We start from the raw sequence: 24,019 nt of genomic DNA on the forward strand, positions 1-24,019 counted from the left end.
TCCCCATGAACGCAGTGCAGCCCCGTGCTGGAGGGTGCCAGCAGGGTGATCCTTAACACCACAGGAGGTGGGCCTCAGCCCGAGGCATCACAGAACCGTTTGTGTTGGAAGGGACCCCCAAAGGCCATACAGTTCATCCCCTGCAGTGCACAGGGACACCCACAGCCCCATCAGTGCTCACAGCCCATCCAGTCTGACCTTGGCTTTCTGCAGAGATGGGGCACTGCCACCTCTCTATGTACCCTGTGCCAGTGCCTCCCTGCCCGTACTGTAATGAACTTGTTCCTTATATCTGTCTAAATCTTCTGGTTTGAAACCATTTCCCCTTGTCCTAACACAGCAGTCCCTGCTAAGGAGTCTGCCCCCTTCCTTCTTACAGCCCCTTCAGATACTGAAAGGCCCGCTCTCAGCTCCCCCAGAGCCTTCTTTTCCCCATCTGCACAGCCCCAGCTCTCTCAGCCTACCCTCCTAGGGAGGTGTTCCATCCCTCCTCTGGACCTGCTCAAACAGCTCCATGTCTCTCCTGTGCTGAGGTCTCCCTCAGGACTGGATGCAGCACTCCAGCTGAGGTCTCATAGTGCAGAGCAGAGGGGCAGATCCCCTCCCTCTTCCTGCTGGCCCACACTGGTTTGGATGCACCCGGGGCACGTTTGCTCCCTGCGCTGCAACGGCACATCTCCATCGAACCACTTCCCAACCACAGGCAGAGGAACCCGGTACGATGTGAATGACCTCCGAATTCCACCAGCACTAAGAAGAGCTGCACTGCTCCCAGCACTGCCCAGCTACAGGAGGTGCAGTCAGGGGCATTCACCCCCAGCGTCACCTCACTGGAGCAGGGCAGCAGCAGGGCTCAGGTATGGTGTGGGAACTGGGTGATGTAAAACCAGAAGCTGGTGCCAGCCTGCGCTCATGGCACCTAGCTGCTAGTGGAAGGCCAGGTGGGCTAGGCATGTGCCAAGGGACAGTGACTGTCAGCAGCAAAGGGTGACAAAAAAGGCCAAGGGGGTGCTCTGCCAATGGTCTCAACTAAACACTGTGAGAATGCTGGGTGCTGGGGTGTGTAACACAGAAGCAAAACCATTCACACACGGTGCAGTCCTGCTGCCATCCGCACTCCCATAGCTGACCCACTGCAACTCTTCTGTACACCCGCTTGAAATTCCCATGCCGTGAGGACATCCCTTCTGCTCCCATTTCTAAACACTGAAGAACTTTCATTTAAACAGTAAAGGTTGTTAACAACAGCTAGGGCTGGGGGATACAGTAAAGGGCTCCTTGTCTCCCTGCTGTGGTCGCAGACACGTGGGATGCCTCTTGCTACAAGAGCTGCTTTTCAGGAAGCTGCTGGGAGGCGGCCCAGCGTGGGTCCCTGCACGGATGCCTTGCTGGCGCTGATACATAAGCAGGGCAGGACGTCCCCAGCCACTGCTGTTCTCATGCTGCTCTGCATGACGCTGAGGGACTCCACGTCTGGGGACAGGAACTCCAGCCCCTCCTTCTTAAGCACAAGGGGCTCAGGAAGGGACCAGGCTTGGCACACTGCTGCCATGAGGATGGTGCCCATGCGGTCCTTACACAGCACTGTGCTGCTGGGGACACTGGCAGCCCTGAGCAGGCCAGGATTTGTATTTCCAAGATGCACGGCAGAAGCAAAGTGTTCCTTCCTGTGGAGCTGTAGCATGGCTTCTGCTTAGGTAACCACAGGAGAGGGAGCAGGAACTTGTACCAATTGCCTTCTCACCACAATTACCGGGGTCTAGACAGGAAACTCAGTGTCTCTGATGCTCTTTCCCGGGGAGCAGTGTTGTGAGCCAGCGGGGCTGACACATCCCCACCCATCCAGGCCGCCGTGTGGGGCTGGCATCAAGGCTCTGAAGTCATCCTTGAGCCCATTCCAGCCTGGCTGGCCCTGCTGGGTTGCTAGTAGCCACCAGCTGTGCAAGGAACGCCCTCTGCAGCCTCTCAGCCTCCACCTCTGCAATTCCTGCACCTGATATTGCCTGGCATTAAAGGAATGATGGAACTGCACACTTGGAGGCATTAAATGCATTGGCGTTTTAGAAGCACTTTCTCCAGCTCTGATTTCTGTCAGCTGCTCTCCACTCCCAAAGATTCAAAACACTGTCTTGCTGCTGTGATCAACATTTCTAGCATCTCTCACACAAGGAGGAATGACCTGAGGCTACAGCCTCAGAAGAAGCCTTCGCTGCAGGAGGAGCAGGAGGCAGCCCAGAAGGCGACTGAATGCACTCAGAGACATAACAGGATTTGCAGCAACAAATTTCCAAGAGGGCAGCATCCTCAATACGCATACCAGCTGCCTTGCTCCTGAACAGGACAAACTCCTGCACCCTCACCCTCAGGCTGTCACCCATCAGATTCCACCTCAGCCACCCCTTGCAGAGACAGCCGTTTCAATCCCTCCCACTCAGCTGCTCCCCTGCACAGAAGGGCACTGCCACCCCCGCTGGAACATGCAAGACAGCCACTGCTGCCACTGCAGCTAGCAAGGCCCAGGCTATGTGGATAGCAGTTGATAGAAAGCAGAGTTGGAGAAAGCCAGTGCAGTTAATGCTTCCAAGTGTGCAGTTTCATGATTTCTTTACACTAATTCTATAGCCAAAAAGTTCTCCTTCCCAACCAGCAAACTGGCAGCAAAGCAAACCACAGACTTCATGATGTCTCCAAAAGTTAGCCCTAAAAAATATTTTCACTTAAATCTGCCTTCTGGAACCACTAACAGCTCCCTGGCACCAAGAAAGAGGGTCAAAACCCACAGCCAAGACCTGCTCTCCAGATAGCAGAGCACATCCCTCCTGCTCGTGAAGCTGTTCGCAGGGTCAGTCCTCCCTGCACCTCTCAGTGCCCCTGTAGCCATGCTGGGGCTCTCCTGGGCTGCCCCCAGGCCCTGCTCACCCCAACCCTCCAGTTCTTGGGACCCTTCCCCATCTCAAGGCACTCCTGCAACCCTCCTAGACCCTGTGTATGGGGCAAGGGGTAGGAATGGCACGTGCCAACCTGGCACAATGCATCCAGTGCCCGGAGCACCAGAATGCCCAGCCTCAGCTGGGGGTTGGAGAAGATAGCACCCTCAAGGCTCCACTCTGCACCACAGGGGCAGGTCTGTGCCCAGGTGCTTGTGCACACAATGAAAGCAATGCCCTAAGTACTTCAAAAGTACCCCAAAGCTTCAACTTTGCTCCCTGTTGCAGGTAACCTCCCAGTCTGCTCCCTGTTCAGCTCCACGCTATGTGCTCTCAGCGGCTGCTGCGGAAATTCTGGATTTAGGGCTAATACACCTGCAGGTCACAGCCCTGAAAAACAGCCACTGTGGTTAGCAGATGTAGGCAGCGACCTCCTGACACTGCATAAACCTCCCACCTCCGCCGCTATTGCATCACGCTGAGAGCAGCAGCCAGGCTTTGTCCACGATGACACATCCAGACTGCGCATTCCTGTCACATTAAAGAGCCAGCATCCACAGATTCCACAGCAAGAAAAAAAAACATTCATCAGCTCCTTGTGGATCAGATTCAGATGATCAAAGCACCATATTCACACAGCACCATGTTCGGGGCATAGCTGCCTTCGGAGTGCTGCCCAGGGCTGTCAGCTCCATGCAGGAGTTTGGGGCCAGGATGCTCAGCTCCAACAGACAGCACAGCACTGCTGTGCTCAGCAAGAAACCAAAGGACAGCAGCTAGTATTTATTTGGACTGCACTATGCCTAGAACTCATAGGTGCTACCCTTTTTCAAACAGCAGCTTATCATTCAATTTCTGCTTTTTTTGCTCTTCAAATTTTACTTCTGTCTCCTTATCTCAGCTTGTAAATTAGTGGCCTGCAACCAGAAGTATGAGGTGACTAAACTCAAATAAAAACATCTCCAGCAAATTGAAGAATCTAGCAATGGAATGATATTGGACAATTCAAAGCTCAGAGCAGTGGGTGACACACCAGAAGGCTATGCTGCTTTGCAGTGAGATCTGGATGGGCTGAGAGTTGAGTGGGGAGAAAAATTATGAGGTTCACCAAAGGCAAGTATGGCCCTACATCTGGGGGGGAATAACTGCATGCATCAGCACAGGTTAGGGGACAAGCTGTTGCAGAGGAGCTCTGCACAGAAGGACCTGGTGCTCTGGTGACCAACAGAACTTCTCTGAGAGCAACAGAGCACTGGGACAGGCTGCCCAGAGCAGTGATGGAGTCTCCTTCTCTGGAGATACTCGGAACCCACTGGATGCTTTCCTGTATAACCCCCTGTCAGGAGCCCACTTTAGGGGGTGGCCTTTTCCAACACACATGGCTCTGTGGATGTGCAATCTCACATTGTATTTTTGTTTTTTTTTTGTTTTTTTTAAACACTCCTTTCCTACACCTCCCAACGTGTGAGGATGGTACACGCTCAGGTCCCTACCAGAGCCCTCTCTGGCACACCTCCACCGCACAGAGAAGAAGATTGCTGCGGAAGAATGCCCTGGAGTCTTCAGGCATGATGCAGTGCCTCAAATAGGTGCCCTCATATAACTCATCTTGTGACAGTCTCAATAAACGTGCTAGCTTAGTTTCACTATCCCTAAAGTTAAATCGGGTCATTTTTTGCATTCCTTGCAGTCTCCGTGTGCACACTCTTTGGGAAAGTGATAAGCAGATCCCATGATAGAGCAGGGAATGCACCCTCAGCTGCAGAGAGCCCTTCTCCAGAGGAACAGGGCTGTCGTGGGGTCAGGCCACAGCACACAGCTCTCCTGCCCAGGGTCTCACTGTGCTCAATAGATGCGCTGTGCCCAATGAGATTTCCACTTGAAACTCCATGATAAGGAGGATCTCCTGAACAACACTCAGCCATTCTGCAGCAGAGACACAAAAAGCCCATGGGCAGCACAGAGGGCAGCCCCATGCCCCGCAGCCTCACCCTGGAGAATGGTGTGGCATACTGACACTGGGAATGACACAGCAACCACCAAATATTTAGATGCACTTCAGACTTTCCACGCAGCAGGGTTATTGCTCTCAGGAAGTTGCCTGTAGTTTGCTTAAGAGTGAACTGCAATAGGAAAGGACCACAGCTGGTTCCTGACGACAGCCACTAACAGCAGCATGATGATGCCACCCACCAAGGAGGAGAAGCAATGATTCATGTCCTTGGGTTTTCCCTCACTTACTCTTTCCACGAGGCAATGGGGAAACTCAATCACTTTCAAGCCTGAACTAGAGAGAGGCAGCATAGTCCACCTATTAGAAAGGAGATCTAGAATCATAGAACTGTTTGCGTTGGAAGGGACCCCCGAAGGCCATCCAATCCATCCCCGAAGCCCCTGCAGAGCACAGGGACTCCCGCAGCCCATCAGTGCTCGCAGCCCATCCAGCCAGACCTTGGCTGCCTGCAGGGACGGGGCGCCGCCACCTCTCTGCGCACCCCGTGCCAGCGCCCCACCGCCCTCAGTATAAAAAACTGTTTCCTTATATCTAATCTAAGTCTCCCCTCTTTTAGTTCAAAACCATTTCCCTCATCTTGCCACAGCAGTCCTTGCTAAGGAGTCTGTCCCCTTCCTTCTTACAGCCCCTTCAGATACCAGAAGTCCACTTTCACCTTCCCTTCTCCATCCGCACAGCCCCAGCTCTCTCAGCCCATCCTCACAAGGAGGTGCTCCATCCCTGGGAGCATTTTTGGGCCATCCTCTGGATGTGCTCCAACAGCTCCACGTCTCTCCTGTGCTGAGCACTCCCTGTCCCGATGCAGCACTCCAGGTGAGGTCTCACAGCAGAGAGCAGAGGAGCAGATCCTCTCCCTCGTCCTATTGGCTGCCACTTTGGGTGCACCCAGGCTATGGTTGCAAGGGCACAGTGGTGGCTCATGTCCAGCTGCCATCCGGCAGTAACCCAAAGTCCTTCTTAGCAGGGCTGTGCTCTATCCTTTTGTCCCCCAACTTGTACTGATAGCAAATGATTGCTGGCACCAAGGTGTAGATTGTGCACTCGGCTTTGTTGAACTTTGTGAGGTTCACCTGGGCTCACTGCTCAGCTTAAGAAATGCTGGTACAAACTTGCCCCCATCCCGAGCAAGTCCTACCTACTGCACTGCCAGCAGGGCTTCCAACATCATCTCTGCAGTGCTTTGAGGCGCACGTGCCCTGAGAAAGTATTCACTGTTTCCCAGTGTGGTACCAAGGGAGGCAGGTCTCCAAGAGAAGGGGCAAGGTAACAGGCAGGGGAACAACTGCAAGGACCCTCTGCAACAGAGCCCAGGCATGCCACACATAACTGTCATGTCAGCCACATGGCAGCACGTTAATTAGAGGTGGAGACAGGTGCTTTCTGTGATCAGGAAATGACGGATTGTTCCACTGAACTTGTGCACCCTACCCCAGAGGTGGCTAGCAGGGAAAGCTGATGGGAACATTTCAGTAGGTGGCAGCAGAAATATATTTGCAGTGCAGACTCCTATTGGAATACTCCTTCTTGGAAAAATCACCCTTCTAGAGGACATCTCTCAGACACGTTGCTCCAAGCCCAACACCACACTGCTGGCAGCCTCATGACAGAGAACTGGGGAGGAAACTCACCCCGGAGCTGAAATCCCCACATTCTGCCTGGGAGGAAATGTGCCTCTTGCAAAACATGGTAAGTTCCTTCGCTCAGTGCTTCAGTTTCTACATTCCTGCAGAGCCAGCGTGGCAGATCAGAGCACCTGCTAGCATCACGGCTGTTGTACAAGCCAAACCACATCTCCATTTTGCTCATACAGTTCAGGCCAGAGGAGGCTATTTTTGAAGAAAAACTACTTCTGTAAAGGTAGAATACCCAAAAAGTCAGCAACCGGAAGAAATGAATGCCTGACTAGCCAGCACTCCCTCAGCCAATGCCCGCGGGCTCACAGGCAGAAGGGAGAACACGGCCACGTCTCCCCAGGAGCGTGCTTTGGGCAGAGCAGTGCAGCGAGCCGACGCAGCACAGGGCCAGCAGGAAGTCATTACAGCCTCCCGCATACCTGGTGAGCAAGGTGTGGCTCCACAAAGCTGACTCAGGGCTGGGTCAGGCCTCCCACACGCAGCAGCACGCTTTCCAAATAATCGCTTCCTGTTCTCCCCGGGCGAGACAGAGGAGATGGGGGCGGCAGGTACGTGTAATCCCCCTGCCCAGAGCCCTGGAATCACCAGGCACAAAGGGCAGCAAGGACCGACCGCTCGGGGCCGGGTGACTCAGGCAGGCACAGCGGAGCTGGGTTTGTGACTAACTATTACTCATGCAAGGAGGAATTTGGAGAGGGACCCACATCCAGCTCCGCTCATTGCTTTGGTTATTTCCACAGCCCTAAGTACAAAGAAGAGCTTTGACAATGAATCAGACCCTGGTTTAAAATGACAAAGAAAGACTTATCTATCAGTTTGGTGTTCAAATGATTTCAATGTAATGTAACATAACGTAAGAGCAGCTCAATGCTAAGCAGAGGAAACAAGCAACATTTTCAGATCCTGATGACAAAACGCATGCTCCTGGATGGACAAAACCATTTAGACAGAGGAAGAAGTGCTTTCTATTAGCGCGTAATGTTCTTCACTTTCCCCTGACTGACAAAGGAATGCCAACGCACTGGCACAGTGTGCTGTGAAAAGCTTTTTCCATTAGATTTGTGTGTCAGATCAAAACGAAAAAGCCCAAAGTAAGTTCTGGGATAAAACTTATTTTGAAAGTGTCTCTGTAACAAAGTTCTGAAGGGTATTAAAGGAAGCAATCAACATACATATTAATTATTATCTTGCCTTTATAATCTACGATTATCCAACAAAAAATAAAGGCAGGAATAGCAGGGAGAAAAAAAAGCTGCCAAATCCTGGTTCCCCCTTCGTGAGGCCTTTGCCCTTTCATCTAGTTTGTGTGCTTACTTTGCAGTAACGTCGCGCAACGAAGAGCAACACGATTACTAATTAACTCGTTCCTTGCAAAATTTGGGAAAGTTGAAAACTGTGCTGCGAACGACTGCTGCAAATGAAAACTCCAGCCCTGTGTGCATCATACACATGACGCTTTAAATTCAGGTCGTTCTACCCAAATGAGCATCACCTACAATCACGTTTCACAAAAAACAGGAAGAGGAGTTTTCATAAGCCATTCTGCATCTGAACTGGTGGAAGATCCTTTCTGAGAGCCGGGGATTCCCTTTAAATGTGATTATTTTCCTTCTCCTCCATCTGTGAGGTTACAACTTGGCATTTTGCAACTGGTGACTTCTGCGCTACTTAACATATGACCAACTTGTTAAGCAAGTTCCAGAGCAGAGCACATATCTACCTTTATCTAACAAATCTAGCATAGAGATGTGGACCAGTATAAAAAAAATACAACTTCTTCCTTGCAATTAATGAAGAATATTTGTTCCTTTGTAAAGCTACAGGACACGAACTGCACACAACCAACTTTCATTTACCTGAGAGTGAAATTATGTGATCTGGATAGAAGGAAAACAGCACAAAATACACGTAAGGTAGGCTGTAAGAAAGAAACCCTCTTACTGCCTTCTTCACTTTTCACAAGCAATCTTTAAGATGGGCTGTGAGGCTTTAAAGAAAGAAGTCATCAGATCCATCCAGAGCCCTGGAAGCAAGGGGTAAGCATGCTGCTTGGGCTCCCACCAGCAGAGTCAATCCAAGAGACAGAAAGAACTAGAGCAGCATTACCCATACCCAATATTTACCTTTAATTTGTATGGCACCAGTTCAGCGTCAGAGAACTTCTCCATTAAGAAGATTCTGTCCCAAGAGCATTAGCTCCAACACTCTCAACCTTTTCATCATTATGTTACATTTAAGGTTTGTTTTGTTCATTGTTCAGGTTATTTCCCTTTTCAAAGGAGAAGAAAAATTCTTCTCCGCTATAAGACAGCCTACAGGAAAAAAACAGAATGAGCTTCAGTACTGCTTTCTTCACAACAAGCCTGCTGGTGGGAAAACAGACACATGCCAACAGCTCTGCCTGTGCTCTGCTTTCCTATGGGAGCAGCTGTGGATGCCCCCATGCTGATAACAAGCTACCTCTGGAAGCTTTCATCTTGGATCCAAGGCCTTTTCGTGGCCAGGGAGAGCTATGAAGCTCCCGAGCATAATTCAGGCTGCTGGATGAGCAACAAGGACAGAAGCATGGCAGCTTTCCTTAGAGGAGATGAGGCCATAATGCCAAAAAGTCTGAGACCAAGCCAGGGTCTGACATCTTCTATATGCGTACTTAGGGCTGTCCTTAGAAGCTAGGGGCTGCCGTGACAACACATTTAAATCACATCCTGAGCACATGGATATATGCCAGCAATGCAATAGAGAAAAACACACTCTTCCAAAGCAAAATCTGCTCTAGGCTAAATCATAGAGGGCTATTCTTGAAGCTTTCCCCCTACAAGCCAAATACAAGCACTCTTTATTTTCCCCCTGTTTATTTAAGAAGCACACCACACATTCCTGGGCGCTGGCCTATCCACTCCAACTATAGGATGAGAGCTCCTGTGCTGCAAATCTCAGGAAGAAATCGGCCAAAAAACTGTTACCTTCTGGTGGTCGCCAACGGTCTGCAGGACATCCCACACATCTCAAGAAATTTGTTTGCACATCATTAAAGCTACCCTCTGAATTGGCCTCCACACGGACAGTTTCAGCACAAAAACCAAAGGACTGTCCAGAGAACTGCCACGGAGCAGGCCATGCCTACACTGAGAGTACAAAGCACCAGCTCTCAGACTCTGGCACTGCTCCCCAGACACACCTCACCCACTTCAGCCTTAGCTGCCCCAGGGAAGGAAAACCATGCTGTGGCAGCCAGCAGACACCCTGCTTGCTCAGCAAGAACAGGGGTGCAGCCATCACACCAGTGCAGCGAGGCCATTCCAAAGTCCCAGAAAGCATCACAGAACGGACAGCCGGAGTGCAAGCAGGTGTGTGTGCAGGCAAACCAGGGAAGACCCACTGCTACATCTGACATCCAAGCACCTCAAAGTACCACAATTCAGTGGCATCTTAGCTTCAGCACGATGCAGTCCTGCCAAACCTGACCAGTCTTTAAACAAGAGGCAGTTTTTTTCCAATCATGAACAAAGGTTAAGAAGCTTTCTGCATGGGATGGGACAACTGGACACTTAGAAATTCTTTTTGAGGTCCCTAGCACTTGTGTATGCGTTCCCTCATATTATTTTCAACTTCAGACAGAAAGAGAAGAAACCAACCTACCCTACAGCATTAAACATTCAGACTCCATAGAAGTACATAAAGAATTGCATGGGATATGGGCACGCAGCGGTGCCCCAGGCAGAGCTTAAAACCAAATCCAATTCCCCAAGAAAGCTGCAGGTTGCCCTTTGCAAGAAGGAGCTAAATTCAGTGGCACAGTCAACAACGTGGCCCAGCACAGCCTCCCCCCTATTTGTTATTTTTAGAAATTTAGTCTGACAACGCCTGACAACTAAACATGCTGAATATAGCAGGAGAGAGAGGGATTATCAGATATTATCAGAGAAAACACACGGCAATAATCACTTTCTCCACCCCTAACGAAGAATCAATTTTCCATGTCTTTGTAATATCAGAGTTTGTTCTTTTTAAAATGCCACATTTAAAAACAGAACCCATCTAGCTCTACAATGGAAACGGATAACATTTCCTGAAACAAGGCATTGTTCCACCCCTCACATATCATGTTTCCTTAAAAACAAGGGAAGAAAAACATTACTTGGTTTTTCTCTTAATACTGCACAAACATTGCTGAGCTAAAAAGAGTCAGTGCTCATCCCTTTAGAATGCTTTCAAAATAGATTTACACATACCCTTTGCACTGTAAAACACAAGAAGAATTTGATATTATCAGGACTGGAAAAATCCAATAGCTACGCTTAGGCAGGAAGCTTCCCATGTGATGGCATGGACTCATACACTCAGCCTCTGTGAGTGCCAAGAAGGCTTTAGTAAGCTTCACTGGCCCAGCCTGTAAGCAAACGTGCATTTTGTAAACAAGCCTAGACAGTCCCTTTGGATTCCAAAGGATTATACACAGAGTGTGAAGTTAAGTTTGCTAAACACGTGCATATATACATTCCTCCCTTAAAAGAAGGATAAAACTATTTTGTGTGCTGACTGACAGACTATGTCTGCCCCTTTGTTTGTCTGTACATATCTACACCCTTTTGGGTTTTCAGAGCCATGCTCACACAGCTCCACTCACAGAGGACATGCAGTGCATATTCCAGCAAAGCTTTGCTTTCACAGCTCTGCACAAAGCTGGCCCTGGCCGTCCTCACTGCCCTGCTGTGAGGTGAGCAGCAGGGACAACCAGGCTAGCAGTGTCACAGCCCACTCCTGGTGCTGACATAAAAGAAACAAGGCAGGTCTTCAACAACAGGCAAACACAACAGAGGGGAGTAAAGGAAAGAGGAGAGAGAAACAAACCTCTGAAAGAAGAGGCAAAACCCCTTTGTGCTTTCAAAGTGCATTTTAACAACTGTGAGTATCAGGAAACCCAGCTCACACCTCCAAAGCAGACAAAAGTCCACATTTTCACAAACTGCCAAGAGTTCTCCTTGCTATACTGCTGAGAAGAGTTCAGCTGTGAACCCAAACTTTATGCTGCACTCTTCTAGAATTGGACTGAGCTACCAGTGACACCATTTCTGAAATTCAGGTTCGTATCAAAAATGCACATTTCACAGTACCTTGGCAACAGCTCTGTAACTGCACCATGCAATTGCCTCCAGCTCATGCTGTGAGAGCAGCCAGGTGAGTCACACTGCATGGATACCAGAGGGTTACTCCGGCCAGCTTAATTCAACTGTGCAAAGTGTAGTAAGGTATTACGTATAATGAAAAATAAGGTAGTTAATGTGAAAAATAGCTTTAATTTTTTTTTCCAGTTTGAACAACTGATGAAGGGATATTTTAACCTGGTTATCTTGGTCTTACATTTATTTTACAACCATGTAGTGGGAGCACAAGGTCACAAAGTTTCACATTCTTTTCTCCTGTCACAACTTGTTTTCAGAAGAGCAAAATCCTCTACTCCTGTGATAAGTGGACTCAGGTATTTCCCTTGAAATCTTACTTTTCAGCGACTGTCAATCTAATCCTCTTCCTTAGAGAATCCCAAGTCCAAGGAATATTATTCACACAAAACTGCCAGACATCTGGAAACCAGTTAAAAGGTGGACTTGAATGTTCATTTAAAAGAAACTGTCAAATGTTTCAGCAATCTGAACCTTACTTTCTATAGTTAGATAGAAAAACAATCTACGTGGCAATAACCTCCCCACTCTTACAACCTTTTGAGACAATTGCTGGGAACTGCAATTCAGTGGCCATAACCAGAGACCTGAGGCAACATGGAGCTACAAAACAGTAAAAACACATCTGTGAAGCAACCACCTCCAAGGCTGAGGGGCAAGAATGGCAAAGGTTATAATCCGGGGGGGTGAATTCCATCCATTCCGCTGAAGTCAGCGATTGAAAAGTTCAGGAGGTAAGATTATTCTCCATCAGGAACAGGAAGAAACTGAGATGCACAGCTGAAGGTTACAGTGGCCAAAACTGTCAAACACACTCAATCAGTTCCAAATGCAGGCAGACTGCAATGAAGTTCTGTAACTTCAGTGACAGCGCTGGTTTTGCTCAAGGCCACTGTTTTTAGGGATGGTCCCAGAATAGCCAGGATACAATCACATATAACCACGTAAGCATAAAAATGACTGTGCCCTGTCTGCATGAATACTGGGTGGCATATACAGCCTATCCGTGAAGTACTTACTGCGTAGAAAAGGTTCTGGTGGCCAGATACACAAAACCCCTTATTACCTGATACAGAAAACATGGCAGGTAACACAACCTGCAAGTTCCCATGGCAAAATGTGTTTCAAGAACAAATTAAAAAAACACAACTTGACTTTTGCTGTAGTGTAAGTAGGAAACAATAGAGACTGCACAGTCCTGTCTGAGCACCTACTTCCTATTGCTACTTGTCCCTACTTCCCTGGTCTGCACACTCACCTTCTCCAAAACATTAACAGATTTGACAAGCAGCTTGATGAAATTCAACCTTTCCTTGTTGTCATTTCCAAAAGCTAAGGAAAACGGTTATGTATTAATTCTATTTCAGGAGCATTAAGAACAAAAATACTAATGGCCTTGGAAGAAGTCCAATAAGTCTAAACACCTTCTCCAAAGAACTGTAAAGTGTTCATGGGGCCACTAGAAGATACTTAAGATTCAGACGATAGCTTGTTCAAACAGCTGGAACTTGCATGGACACTACTTTATGTGCCTCAGGCATTCTTCTCTGCCTCAATAAGCACTCCCTCCATAAGAACACAGGAGTACTCTGATTACATCATTACAGTCCATCCTCTCTAGGATCCAGCCTTCAACAGCAGCCATAAGTAAATGTCTTGGGCAGAGTTTAAGAACAGGGTAAGCGTATGTGGTACTTCCTCCTAATACTTTCCCAGACTCCAGACATTTTTAGCTCACAGGCTTCCTGAATAGAATGCAATTTTTACATATTTGGAAATGCTCAATGGATTTCTCTTACTTGAATTTGTGCAATTATCCTGTCCCAACATAAACTTTTAATACTCAGAGCAAAGAGCTTCCCATCATTTATCTGCTGCAAGTAATCTCTAAACATCCTCTAAATACTTTTAAAGCTAGCTCCTACTAATTTAAATTGAACCCCTCACATCCAGTTTTCATATCAGGACACAGAGAGAACAATTAGTCCCTGCCTGCTTTCTTAACATTCATGAAGCTTGTAGACCTAGCAAAAATCCAAGGCACACAAATTACTTTTAGGTTACTCGCAACAGCCCTCATGCTCCCCTGCAGTTACAATCCTTGAGAATGTATCACATAAAAATAAGGGATGTAACAAACAGTACCTTGTTGACCTTCAACGTTTTCATCACCTTTGCAGGCCAAAAACTTACCTCTAATTCCTTAATTTTCTCTTCTGCTATTCTCTGCTTCTCTAAAAGCTGATTATGAATGACTGCTTTAGACTGAAGAATAAACCTACAAGCAAAAAAGAGACAAAATCTGTTGGATTTTGCTTTAAAAAAAAAATATCTAGGCATTGTACACTTAGCTGCACACCAAGTTAAACTGCAACGACCTCTGAGAAATACTCGTTTTCATCCATGTTCTAGTCAGAGACAGAAGAACAAACCATGATGGACTGCCCAAAAGGCTCAGAAAAATCAGTTGGAAAACACTTGCTACCCGCTACTAAAAATTCATTGTTATTTAATGCCTTCAAATAAAAATTTCCACTGTTAAAGACTCCACACTTTCTTTCTGTTCATCAACTCTGAAATGCTTACCAATCTTCCACCTTTCGATCTATCTTAACATTCAAAAAAATACATACAGGAAGCCACTGAAATACTAAGGCGGGCGGCAAACAGCACAACAGCAGAACTGCCATGTCACCAGGCTGCCCGCCCAGGTTTGCTTACTATTTCACCCATTACTTTGCAGGAAGAAAATAAATGCTCACAGGTTGCCCTCTACATTCAGTGTCCTGGAAGTTCCAAAAGCAGTTCTGGAACACACCTTAGCAACCTAACACACCGAGGGAAGTCCTTCTTATCAAATAACATTCAAAGAGATCTTCAGCAATGACAGCATAATAGTATGGAAATGTAGTCAAGGAGGATTCTTGCAATGGTTAAAAGTCACGCATCACTGTAAGCTAAGCAAACCTGAACCATGGAAACAGAGGCCATGTGCACACTACTCTGGAAGGCCAAGTGCTTCCAGAGGACACAGAGAGCCACATCCACCTGCCTTTAAGCTTTCACAACTCCTGCTGCTCAGGGCTTGGCTTTAACACGCACCCTCACTGCACGCCAAATTCCCTTGCTTTTTAAGTTCAGAGTTTTTTGTTTTGTTTTTTTTTTTAAACAGGGTAGGAAACTGTTGTTCAACTGAAATTGCGGCCACCGGTTTCCATTGTTCTGTTTATTTGGGTTTTTTTAATTGCACAAGGGCTTTGAAAGATGCCTCTATAAAACCTCGGTGTTCTGTAAGCCAGCATGTAAAAGCCACCAATCTGCTCTGAAGAATCAACACCAACCAAAGCAGCTCACAAGCACGTGGTGCTGGAATCCCACAAAGAAGCAAAGAACAACTGAGCTCAGATGAATGTTAGGAACCTTTTCATAGCTGCCTCTCATGCTTCCAGACACAAGGAACGCACAAGACACAGATCAGCCCCTTCCCTACTTAGAAAGTCCCCCAGGGATTTAGAAGGAGTCTCCGTGGGTCATACCAATGAGGTCAAGGTCTGCCCCAGCACTACAGAGTGTCTGGGACAACGCACGCTGCCAGGTGACAGGAGCAAGCGCTTGGACAGCTACCGTGAACAGCTTCAGACAGTGCAGAATCAGAATGCATTCCTCGCCTACTGCAACGAAGCCTGCAATCAGTGGAGTGCCACCTCCAACGACAAACGATATTATTAACAGGTTTGCTCAGGGCCTGCAAGATGTTCTTTGGGCATAAATGGAATCCACTCTGCTTGGCTGGAAATTCAGCCTACTCTGCACCAGCAACACAACAGCCGAAAGGAAAACTATGTGCCACAACCATTCCTGAAATGCATTGGAATGGAACTGTGGTTAATTACAGCAGACTGTAAATTAAAACTCCTCAGTGCTGCTATTAGCTGTGCTTAGCAACCACTTCCTCCTCCTCTTCTTCCTCTCCCTTGTTCGACTCCACCTTGTCTTTTCTACAGGAATTTCTGCTAGGTCTTCTACTTCAGAGTTTTCTCAAATCTTTCCTCATTCTTTTCCAGTCTCTCTACTAGAATCATCTTGGTTGTCATACTCATCCCTACTCTTCTCAACACAGCACACTCATGTCTCTCCCCCCTCAGCTCCCCATTTCAGGCAGTGATCGCATTTCCAGCTCCCAGCACACACCACCCTGCAGACAGAACATGAGGATCTTGTTCAGCCCTATGAAAGTCCCATCCACAACCACCCTCCTGTTAGATGCAAACCCTGCAGCCAGGCAGATGGGAGATGCTTTCGGAATAATCACCTGCATTATCACATCGATGGTGCTCTTACACTGCACCTGCATACTGGATAAAAGAAACGTGGAAAGCAAAATGAGATTTCACATCCCCCATGTGTTCTGGGATGAAGACAACATTGTGCTTCGTTCCTGCACAAGCTGTCATTAGTGAAAAAAGCAAAGCTGCAAGGTGTGCCCTCAGAATTCCTGCCACAAGGTCATCAAGCCCTCAAAATAATGCTCACAGGTATTGCCCCACATCTGTCCAAGGCCACATTCTCAAAGCTGAAGCTGCAAAGCCATATCCACAATTAAACATTTAAGTCTATGGCTTCACTTTTCAAAGTAGTAAAGACTGAAAAGCTTTAAGCTTGGGATACACACCTCACAAACACCTCAGCCAGAGCTTTTACTTTACGAAGTAACATGGCTTAAGAAGTAACTGAAACAGCACGGAATTTCTGTTCAGTAGGTAAGAAGTGCCACAGGGCACATGTAATAAAGTGAGCTACAGCACTGAAAGACCTCCTGCACAAACCAACTGCCTGGCCCAACAAAGAGGCTCCACACTCACACCTTGGGCACAAACTTTTAAGTACGGGCATTCCACAAAAGACAACTAGCACAACTCTTGCAGACAGCTGCAGCCAGCTGGGTCCTGCAGAAATTAAGCTCTTCTTGCTTACATACAGACACTTTGCAGCACACACCAGCAGGCCTGTCAAACACGATACCTATGCTATCGAACGTGAAATACTGATTCAGAATGACACAGTGTCACTGAATGCTTTAATTACAAAACTTAACAAATAAACAACCCAAGTGAGCTTTTTTGCTGCTGTTAAAAAATACCAGAAATGCCCTATCACTGGATGGGGCCCTGGGCAGCCTGCTCTGGTGGTTGGCAACCCTGCCCATGGCAAAGGAGTTGAAAACCAACGATCTTTAAGGCCTTTCCAACCCAAGCCATTCTGTGCTTCGGATCAAAACAGTCAGATTCGCCCAGTCTAAGTTGCTCACTCATTTGAAAGGGAACAGCAAGTAACATCAGAGCAGAATATGCCCTATTCCAGATGCATAGCAGTTTACCCAGTACTTACATACACAAAATTACAAAAGAAAGTGACAGAGGACTGGGGTTCTTGAGGTCAGCAATGATCAGCCAGCTCTGGGCTGCCGACAAGAAGAGCTCTAGAACACAGCCATGTATTTTTGAACCGGCAGCCTCTACATGGCCTGGCATCCCAGCTACTGCTGGTTCTTAAAGAGCAACATGAGGAACAGAAATAGAGCATAAGAGAACTGAAAGAGAAACCTCACTTTAAATATTCCCAATTGCTTCTATTCTTTTCCCTGCAGTTCTCTGCTAGCTCCACAACAGGTGTTTTGTTTCTCTAAGGCAGAGCAAGTGATTTATAATACTACAGGATGAGTTGCTTGCTTCCCTATGAAGAGATCTTTTCCTCTAATTTTGAATTTCTAAATCTCATGCCCCACTTAGTATTTACATAGCACTCGCTCACACCCTGGCCAAAATGGTCTTCAGGCTCAGTTACACTGTTCAGTGATGCTGTTAACTTCATCTGCCACACATACACACCCACCAAGCGATGTTCATGCTATGTAAGTAATTCCATAACTCAGTTTGTTTGCACCAAAATGTACTGTTTACTTGACTTTAAAACACAGAATTAGATATTGAAATATTCATCTGTTAATGAATGAGGTTATGGAGATGTTTATTCAGCACACGCCAGCCTTCACTATGACATAGAATGTATTAAAGTTATTAGAGGTGGAGTAACAGTGATGTTCATGTCAAAGGTTTTCCGTTAACAACATTTCCAATTACTTGCAACCTTAGTCAGCTTCAGCTTTCTCGTCTGGAACTCCTGGTGGTGGGCAGCTGGCCCAACAATGAGCACTTCCCCCCTTCTGCTCTGCTTAGGTAACAGTTCAGGTATTTCTGAGGGAGGACAGAAGCTGGCAGTCCACAGGTGCGAGTTTTTGGAGAGGCATTTTTAGAGGCAGGAAAGCTCCAAAGCTATTTTAATTAATGGCAGATCCAGAAATCCACTTGTTCTGGCTTCCAGCTCACAGACAGGGTGATTACAACATCAGCTTTAAAGCCCCTTTTTGATTTGGGAAACTCTTTGTATCTTAGCGTAAGTTTAATGCAGAAAACTGTCAACTTTGTACAAAGTCGTAGTATTATTTTACCATACTTCTTGTATTTCTAGAGGAATCTAACATGCCTTGTTGTAGCACAGCACAGTTGTTTGTACATAACACCCTTCTCCTTGAAGCCAAGCATTTTCATTAGACTACTCCACGAGAAAAGTTGGACTAAGCCCAGTCATGCCCTTATCTATTTAAAGATGCTTTTTAATTCTGAACTTGCACTGCTGTTCAAGCTCTGAGCATACTCAGTAAGGGATTAATGCATTTTAAGTACTGTTCAAAGCCAATGGAATAGAGGCTTCCAATGAGCTGATCCCAAGCAATCTAGCTTGATTGAACAGGAGCCGGCTGTTCACAACTGCAAGCATCCAGAAGTCTCCTTTTGCTCTCCCAGGGTCTGCATCTGCTTCTACAAACAATTCCTCGATTCTTTATTCCACAACAACACACAGCTCATAACAGGCACTGATAGAGCCCAGCAAATTCCAGTTTAGCCACCCTAGATGAGTTAGCCAGTTCCAAACAAGACAAGCAAGCAATATTTAAAAAGGAAAACTATGACTAATTATAGTCAGGACCCTTCACGTCCAAGTGTTTTGCATTTTTCAGTCTGATTCTGAATTTCCCATTCACCATATCATAACCTTCAAGCAGAGCTCACGTGGGTCAAGGTGGTTGAGGCTTTTCCTCCATTTGCCGTTATTTCAGCAGCCCCTCATCTCACTGGGTCACCCAATATAGCTCAGCGTAAATGCCCCCCTCCTCCCTGCCAGAGCAGCACATACCTTACAGCAAAACAAATCCTGCAGCTTATATTGGGAGGGTTATATATGAACACATTCTAGAAGCAGCCGTTTATAGTTCATGTGTCATTTTACCACTGCACCCAGAGCAGTGCACCCATGCGAGACCAGTGGCATGGGGAGGGAGGTTAGCAGCATGGGCAGCATGCCAGAAGCAGTCTTAGGTAGGCCACAACAAGGGGAACTTTTACTCAGATGAACACTGGTAAGCCATAAACCTATTTACCTTAAGGAGCTAAAGGAAAAGAAAAGCAACGCCAAGCCGTGGCTGCCTCTGAGCTGCTGCAGCCTGGCCAGCGCTCACAGCCGCCTTGCTGCAAGATGATGCTTCTGGTCCCTGGGCTGTATGCTCATGCAAACAGCACTCTTGTTTTTTTTTTTTTTGGGGGGGGAGGTGTGGAGGCTGGGATCTGTCAATAGCTAGAGGGTATTACATTACCTCAAACAAAGATAGTAACACAGCTTGCAAGCAGCAGTTTCTGCATTGCCAGACACTTAACTAGATGGTAGAATTATACCATTGTTCATACTTGGTTCTTTTAAAAAACTGAAATTGGGAATTTATCTTTGAATGTGCCTTAAATATAGTACAACCCAAAATAACAAACCAGTACCGTAGTCAGCTTTTAAAGGACTTCATCCATTCTTTTCAAGGGCTCAAGAGAGATAAGTGGAATTAAAGAGAAGAAAAAAAAAAAAAAAAAAAAAAAGAAAGCAACTCCTTCTCATTATACAGGAATGGAAAACATCTGCGATTCAAACCATGCGTGGAAAACAGCACAAGCACAACGGATTGCAGCTTGTGGAGGTGAAAGCTTCACCAATAGTTTTCCCTCATTACAACCCTGGTTTTGTGACTTTATCCTCTAGGTTTGTTTTATAGTCGTTTTTTGTTTGTTTGTTTTGCTATGTAGCAATGATGCCCTGTAGCTTGCTGAAGCAAAAGAAGCTCAACCTAGTACAGAATTTCAAACAATTTTTCCTGCAGTGTATTTTCCACTAATTTTCAAAGTTGGAAACTGCAGAAAATAGAAACAATTCCCCTGGTCAACCAATCCTAAATACGCTTCTATTAAAAAAAAAACAAATGTTCTTCCACTGGTAAAACTTCAGTGATCTGAAAAGTGAGGCTTGTATTAGTAAATAAATAAATAAATAAAAGAATAAGTGACACAGACATACTGCTATATTCTGACATGCAAACTTCTGCTCGGTAGCAGCTCTTCATGAAGAGCGTTCACAGGAAAATAAGAAAGTCAAGATGCATCTCTCTTGAAAAGCAAATTCACCCTCAGATGCAGGTGAAAAAAATCTCTCTCTCCTCCCGGCCTACCCAAACCAGAAGTGAAAACATGGGCAGAAATAGAATAAACCTCTGAAATGCTGGAGTGAGAAGGAAGACCCAGCTACCAACTCATGGTTCTTAAATAACACGGCCTTCGCTCCTGCATGCCATGAATCCCACTATAAAAACAACAGATCAAAGAAACCAATACAGCAAGCATCACAGAAGTGGGTGTAAGATAACTGTTTCAGTCAGAAAAGATCAAGCATTACATTCACGCAGAGATATTTCTGGTGCTAGATTTAAATTAGTTAGCACTAACTCAACCCCACTCACTGTTTTTTCCTAATCATTAGAACAAACTTTTTTGAATTAACATTCAGTCTTTTTTCGGTCCAGAAATGCTGTTTTGGAAAAATCCTTCCTTCCCAGAAAGCTTTTCTCTCCTTCCCTCCCCCTGCTCCAGCTCCAACTGGCTGAAACATTCTGTCAATTCAGCAAATAGTTCTGCGAACAACAAGAATAAAAATTCAAGACAGTATTTACAGAATTTCTGAGTTAAGGACTTTGCTTCACAGCACTGCAGAATGCTGGGGTGGGGAGGGCCTTGACAGCCCCCCAGCTCAGGGCCCATCCACGGCCTGGAGCACCTCCAGGCATGGGGCAGCACAGTTGCAGTGCACTGCTGCCTCAACCTCATATCCAGCTTCTCACCCACCAGAACCTTGAAGTCCCACTCTGCAGCCCTGCAGAGTGCACTCAAGGAGTTCTCCCCACAGCAATTCTTGCTGTGTCTCTGTACGAAACTTACGTAAAATATATGCACATCAGTGGCTCCCTACTAGTTTACTTCAGTGTTTTAACATAGGGAACACGACTTTAAGCCTCCTCATCTCCAATGTCAAGCAAGACTAGACACGTAGGTCAGAGCACATTCAGACCTCGACTTCCTGTGTGTATTAAGACAACTGCAAACAAATTTTATATGCATATCAGACTGGGAACTGGTTCTGGGCATCTCCACCCACCAGCTGTGGGCCCAAGACGTAGGGCTACTTCGTCACAGTCAGTGATAACACAGTCAGCACGGCATTCCCATGTACACAGGGATGTGACAGGAACTCTGTGGTCCGCTACTTTGGCCGTTCTCACCTGCCAGAGGAAAGCCAAATTCAAGTCCATGCACTAAAACAGAGAAACAGTGCTATAGTCTAAAAGAAAGGCTATAATGCTGAGTATTTTCTCTGGGCATCCAGCCTTTGATTTCCTTGTTTCCCATAGGAAATGGAGGAAAAGGCTCAAAGTGCAGTACTTGAAGTCCACTAGATGTTAATGATCCTTGGTACATCAAAATACCAAGCTGACATTTTATGTACAAAAGTAAGACAGTCAAGATCCATGACTTTTGAAGCCATCTGGCACAGCACACCACAAAAGCTTCCACTTGGATAATGCCCTCAATAACAGACTCTAACTTTTGGTAGCCCCTCAGTGATCAGGCAGTTGGACTTGATGAGCTTTGTAGGCACCTTCCAGCCATACTAAACCATTCTTTTCCCCAAAACATTTCATACTTCTGTAGTACGTATTCAAAGATAACTCCGTAGCACTGAAGCAACAGACTGATGGCATCTTCCAAGAGACCCAGGATTTCACCTTTTTGGAGGTGCTCTTCTACAGCCCTTGCTCCCCACAGCAGTCTGACATCCAAATTGTTGACCTGTAAATACAAAAGTGCTTGAAAGCTCTGGCACTTGCATTACAGAACATTGCCTCTGGACCACAGCAGATTGAACTGTCTGTTCTTAGTCATGACGGCACTCTGTACAAGCAGTTTGTCTCAGTTCCAACTCTTACCTTCTAAGTTTAGATTTTATCCCCTTTAAGGTAGCCTACTCCTCTGTACTGCCCTGGTAGAAGACCAGGAAAATGCTATGGAGAGAGAAGAAACAAACTGAACTAATTTGTCTGAAAGCCATATCCAGGAATCAAAGCAAATATGAGCTTAAAGAGAGTTAGAAATTTCCAGACAAAGGAGACGAAATTCACATAAAAACTGCATCATTGGCTCACCAACCTTCTATCACAGTTCTCACAGAATAGGTGGGAGCGTGCAACAGACATGTTCATTTCCAAGCAGCGCCGAGTAAAACATACTTTAAAAGACAGCTACTATTTTTAAGATTTTTTTCCTGTTGATTATGTATTTGAGTATTTGACAAACACTGACTTATCTGATGTATCCATTTCACACCTGTTTAAAGCAGATTTATTTCTTTGAAGAAATACAGCTACTTCCTAGAACTAAGCAGATATACATCTTGCATGTAAGTCATGGAAAGCTTTTCTTCTTTGAAGTTTCAATACTTCATGGAGAAATTAAATGAAGCAGTAAGGCAGGAGAGCTACAACTGCACCAAGATATCCAGGAGACTGCATGTGAGCAGCCCAAGGCAGCAGGCACAGATCAAGAACTAAATGGGAGAGCGGGAAAGAAGTGAGTCTTCAAGACACCAAGAGATGCCAAGCTAAAATGGGAATCTGTGCCCACCTGAACACACTCTCTTTCTGATCCTGAACAGAATTCAGTCATACAAAGTCCCAGGATCCCACTATTGCTAGCAGTTAACTATGAGAACCACTGACCAAGCACACCCTTCTCTTGCAACTACACATCAGCCAACAAGAGGACAGCAAACAATTGCTGCCACTGACTGCACTGCTCAAGCCACAGACACCTGTAAAAGCTCATACCAGATTACCTGGCACCTCATTTTGATTTCAGCTCCCTGTGACAGCTCCCAGAAGACAGCCTACAACTACTACACCCACACTCATCCATAACATGGTAAGCAGCACTGTTCAGACTGCAACGATATGAAGAAGTGCAAAAAAAAAAAAAAAAAAAAAAAAATCAGGACAAAGCTACAGTGAAATGAAGGCAGCGACACAGAACCCACCCACATGTGCCCGTAAGCCTTTTGTGCCACATGAACGTCTTGTTCAACACACTGTAAAAACAGTGGTCCAACTGCAAGCAGCTGGACACAAATTCTGTTTTCTTCTACTTCTCTGGACACACCAGACTTTATGAGGAAAATGAAACCCTTACTTTTTCAATAGCGAGATAAGTGAGCTTCACACTTCTGATGGCCACTTGAATTTCACAGGCTGACCTATAGGTAGTAATGAACCATAAATACAGAGCCTTGCCTGTCCTTCAGTTCTTACTGAGTCTTGGAAACGTGATCGGGAAGCAGAGGATGGCTACCACATGCTGCAGTGATCTGTCCTCAGAGAACCAAACATTCACAGAACAAAACAAACAAAAATCAGCTCTTCCTGCTGTATCCAAAAATCCACCATTGGAAAATCTTCAGAAAAGTTTACAATTATTTGTGATGTCTTATTTAGAAGCAAAATCCAGAATCACACTAAATAACAGGAGTGCATTTAAACCCAATAAATACCCTAAAACCTTTAATCCTCTCTCAGCTTTCACTCACACATGGTTCTGCCAAAAAGTCTCCATAGAAATAGTATACACATTTATGTTCAAGGTTTTCTGCGAAAGCTACAGTATTTGCTTGATTTTTACTTCTACAACAAATGAGAGAACACTAATGATAAAGCAACACCAAAACAAAATGGAACACCTATTTTGGCATGGCGTGAAAAACTGCAGTGGTCTCCTCACTGCGCCCAGC

The 24,019-nt window shown here is 46.1% G+C and overlaps 1 protein-coding gene across 1 annotated transcript in view; it reads right to left on the bottom strand.

Moving 5' to 3' along the window:
• Nucleotides 1–24,019, bottom strand: part of PFDN1 (prefoldin subunit 1) — a 28,664-nt gene that overhangs the window by 1,030 nt on the left and 3,615 nt on the right. The window contains exon 3 of the mRNA XM_052684544.1: nucleotides 13,949–14,033. Within this exon, the coding sequence (XP_052540504.1) occupies nucleotides 13,949–14,033 (85 nt within the window). The remainder of the gene's footprint in view (nucleotides 1–13,948; nucleotides 14,034–24,019) is intronic.

The sequence above is a fragment of the Tympanuchus pallidicinctus genome, unplaced genomic scaffold (assembly GCF_026119805.1).
Source record: "Tympanuchus pallidicinctus isolate F22 unplaced genomic scaffold, pur_lepc_1.0 scaffold21, whole genome shotgun sequence".
Taxonomy (NCBI): domain Eukaryota; kingdom Metazoa; phylum Chordata; class Aves; order Galliformes; family Phasianidae; genus Tympanuchus; species Tympanuchus pallidicinctus.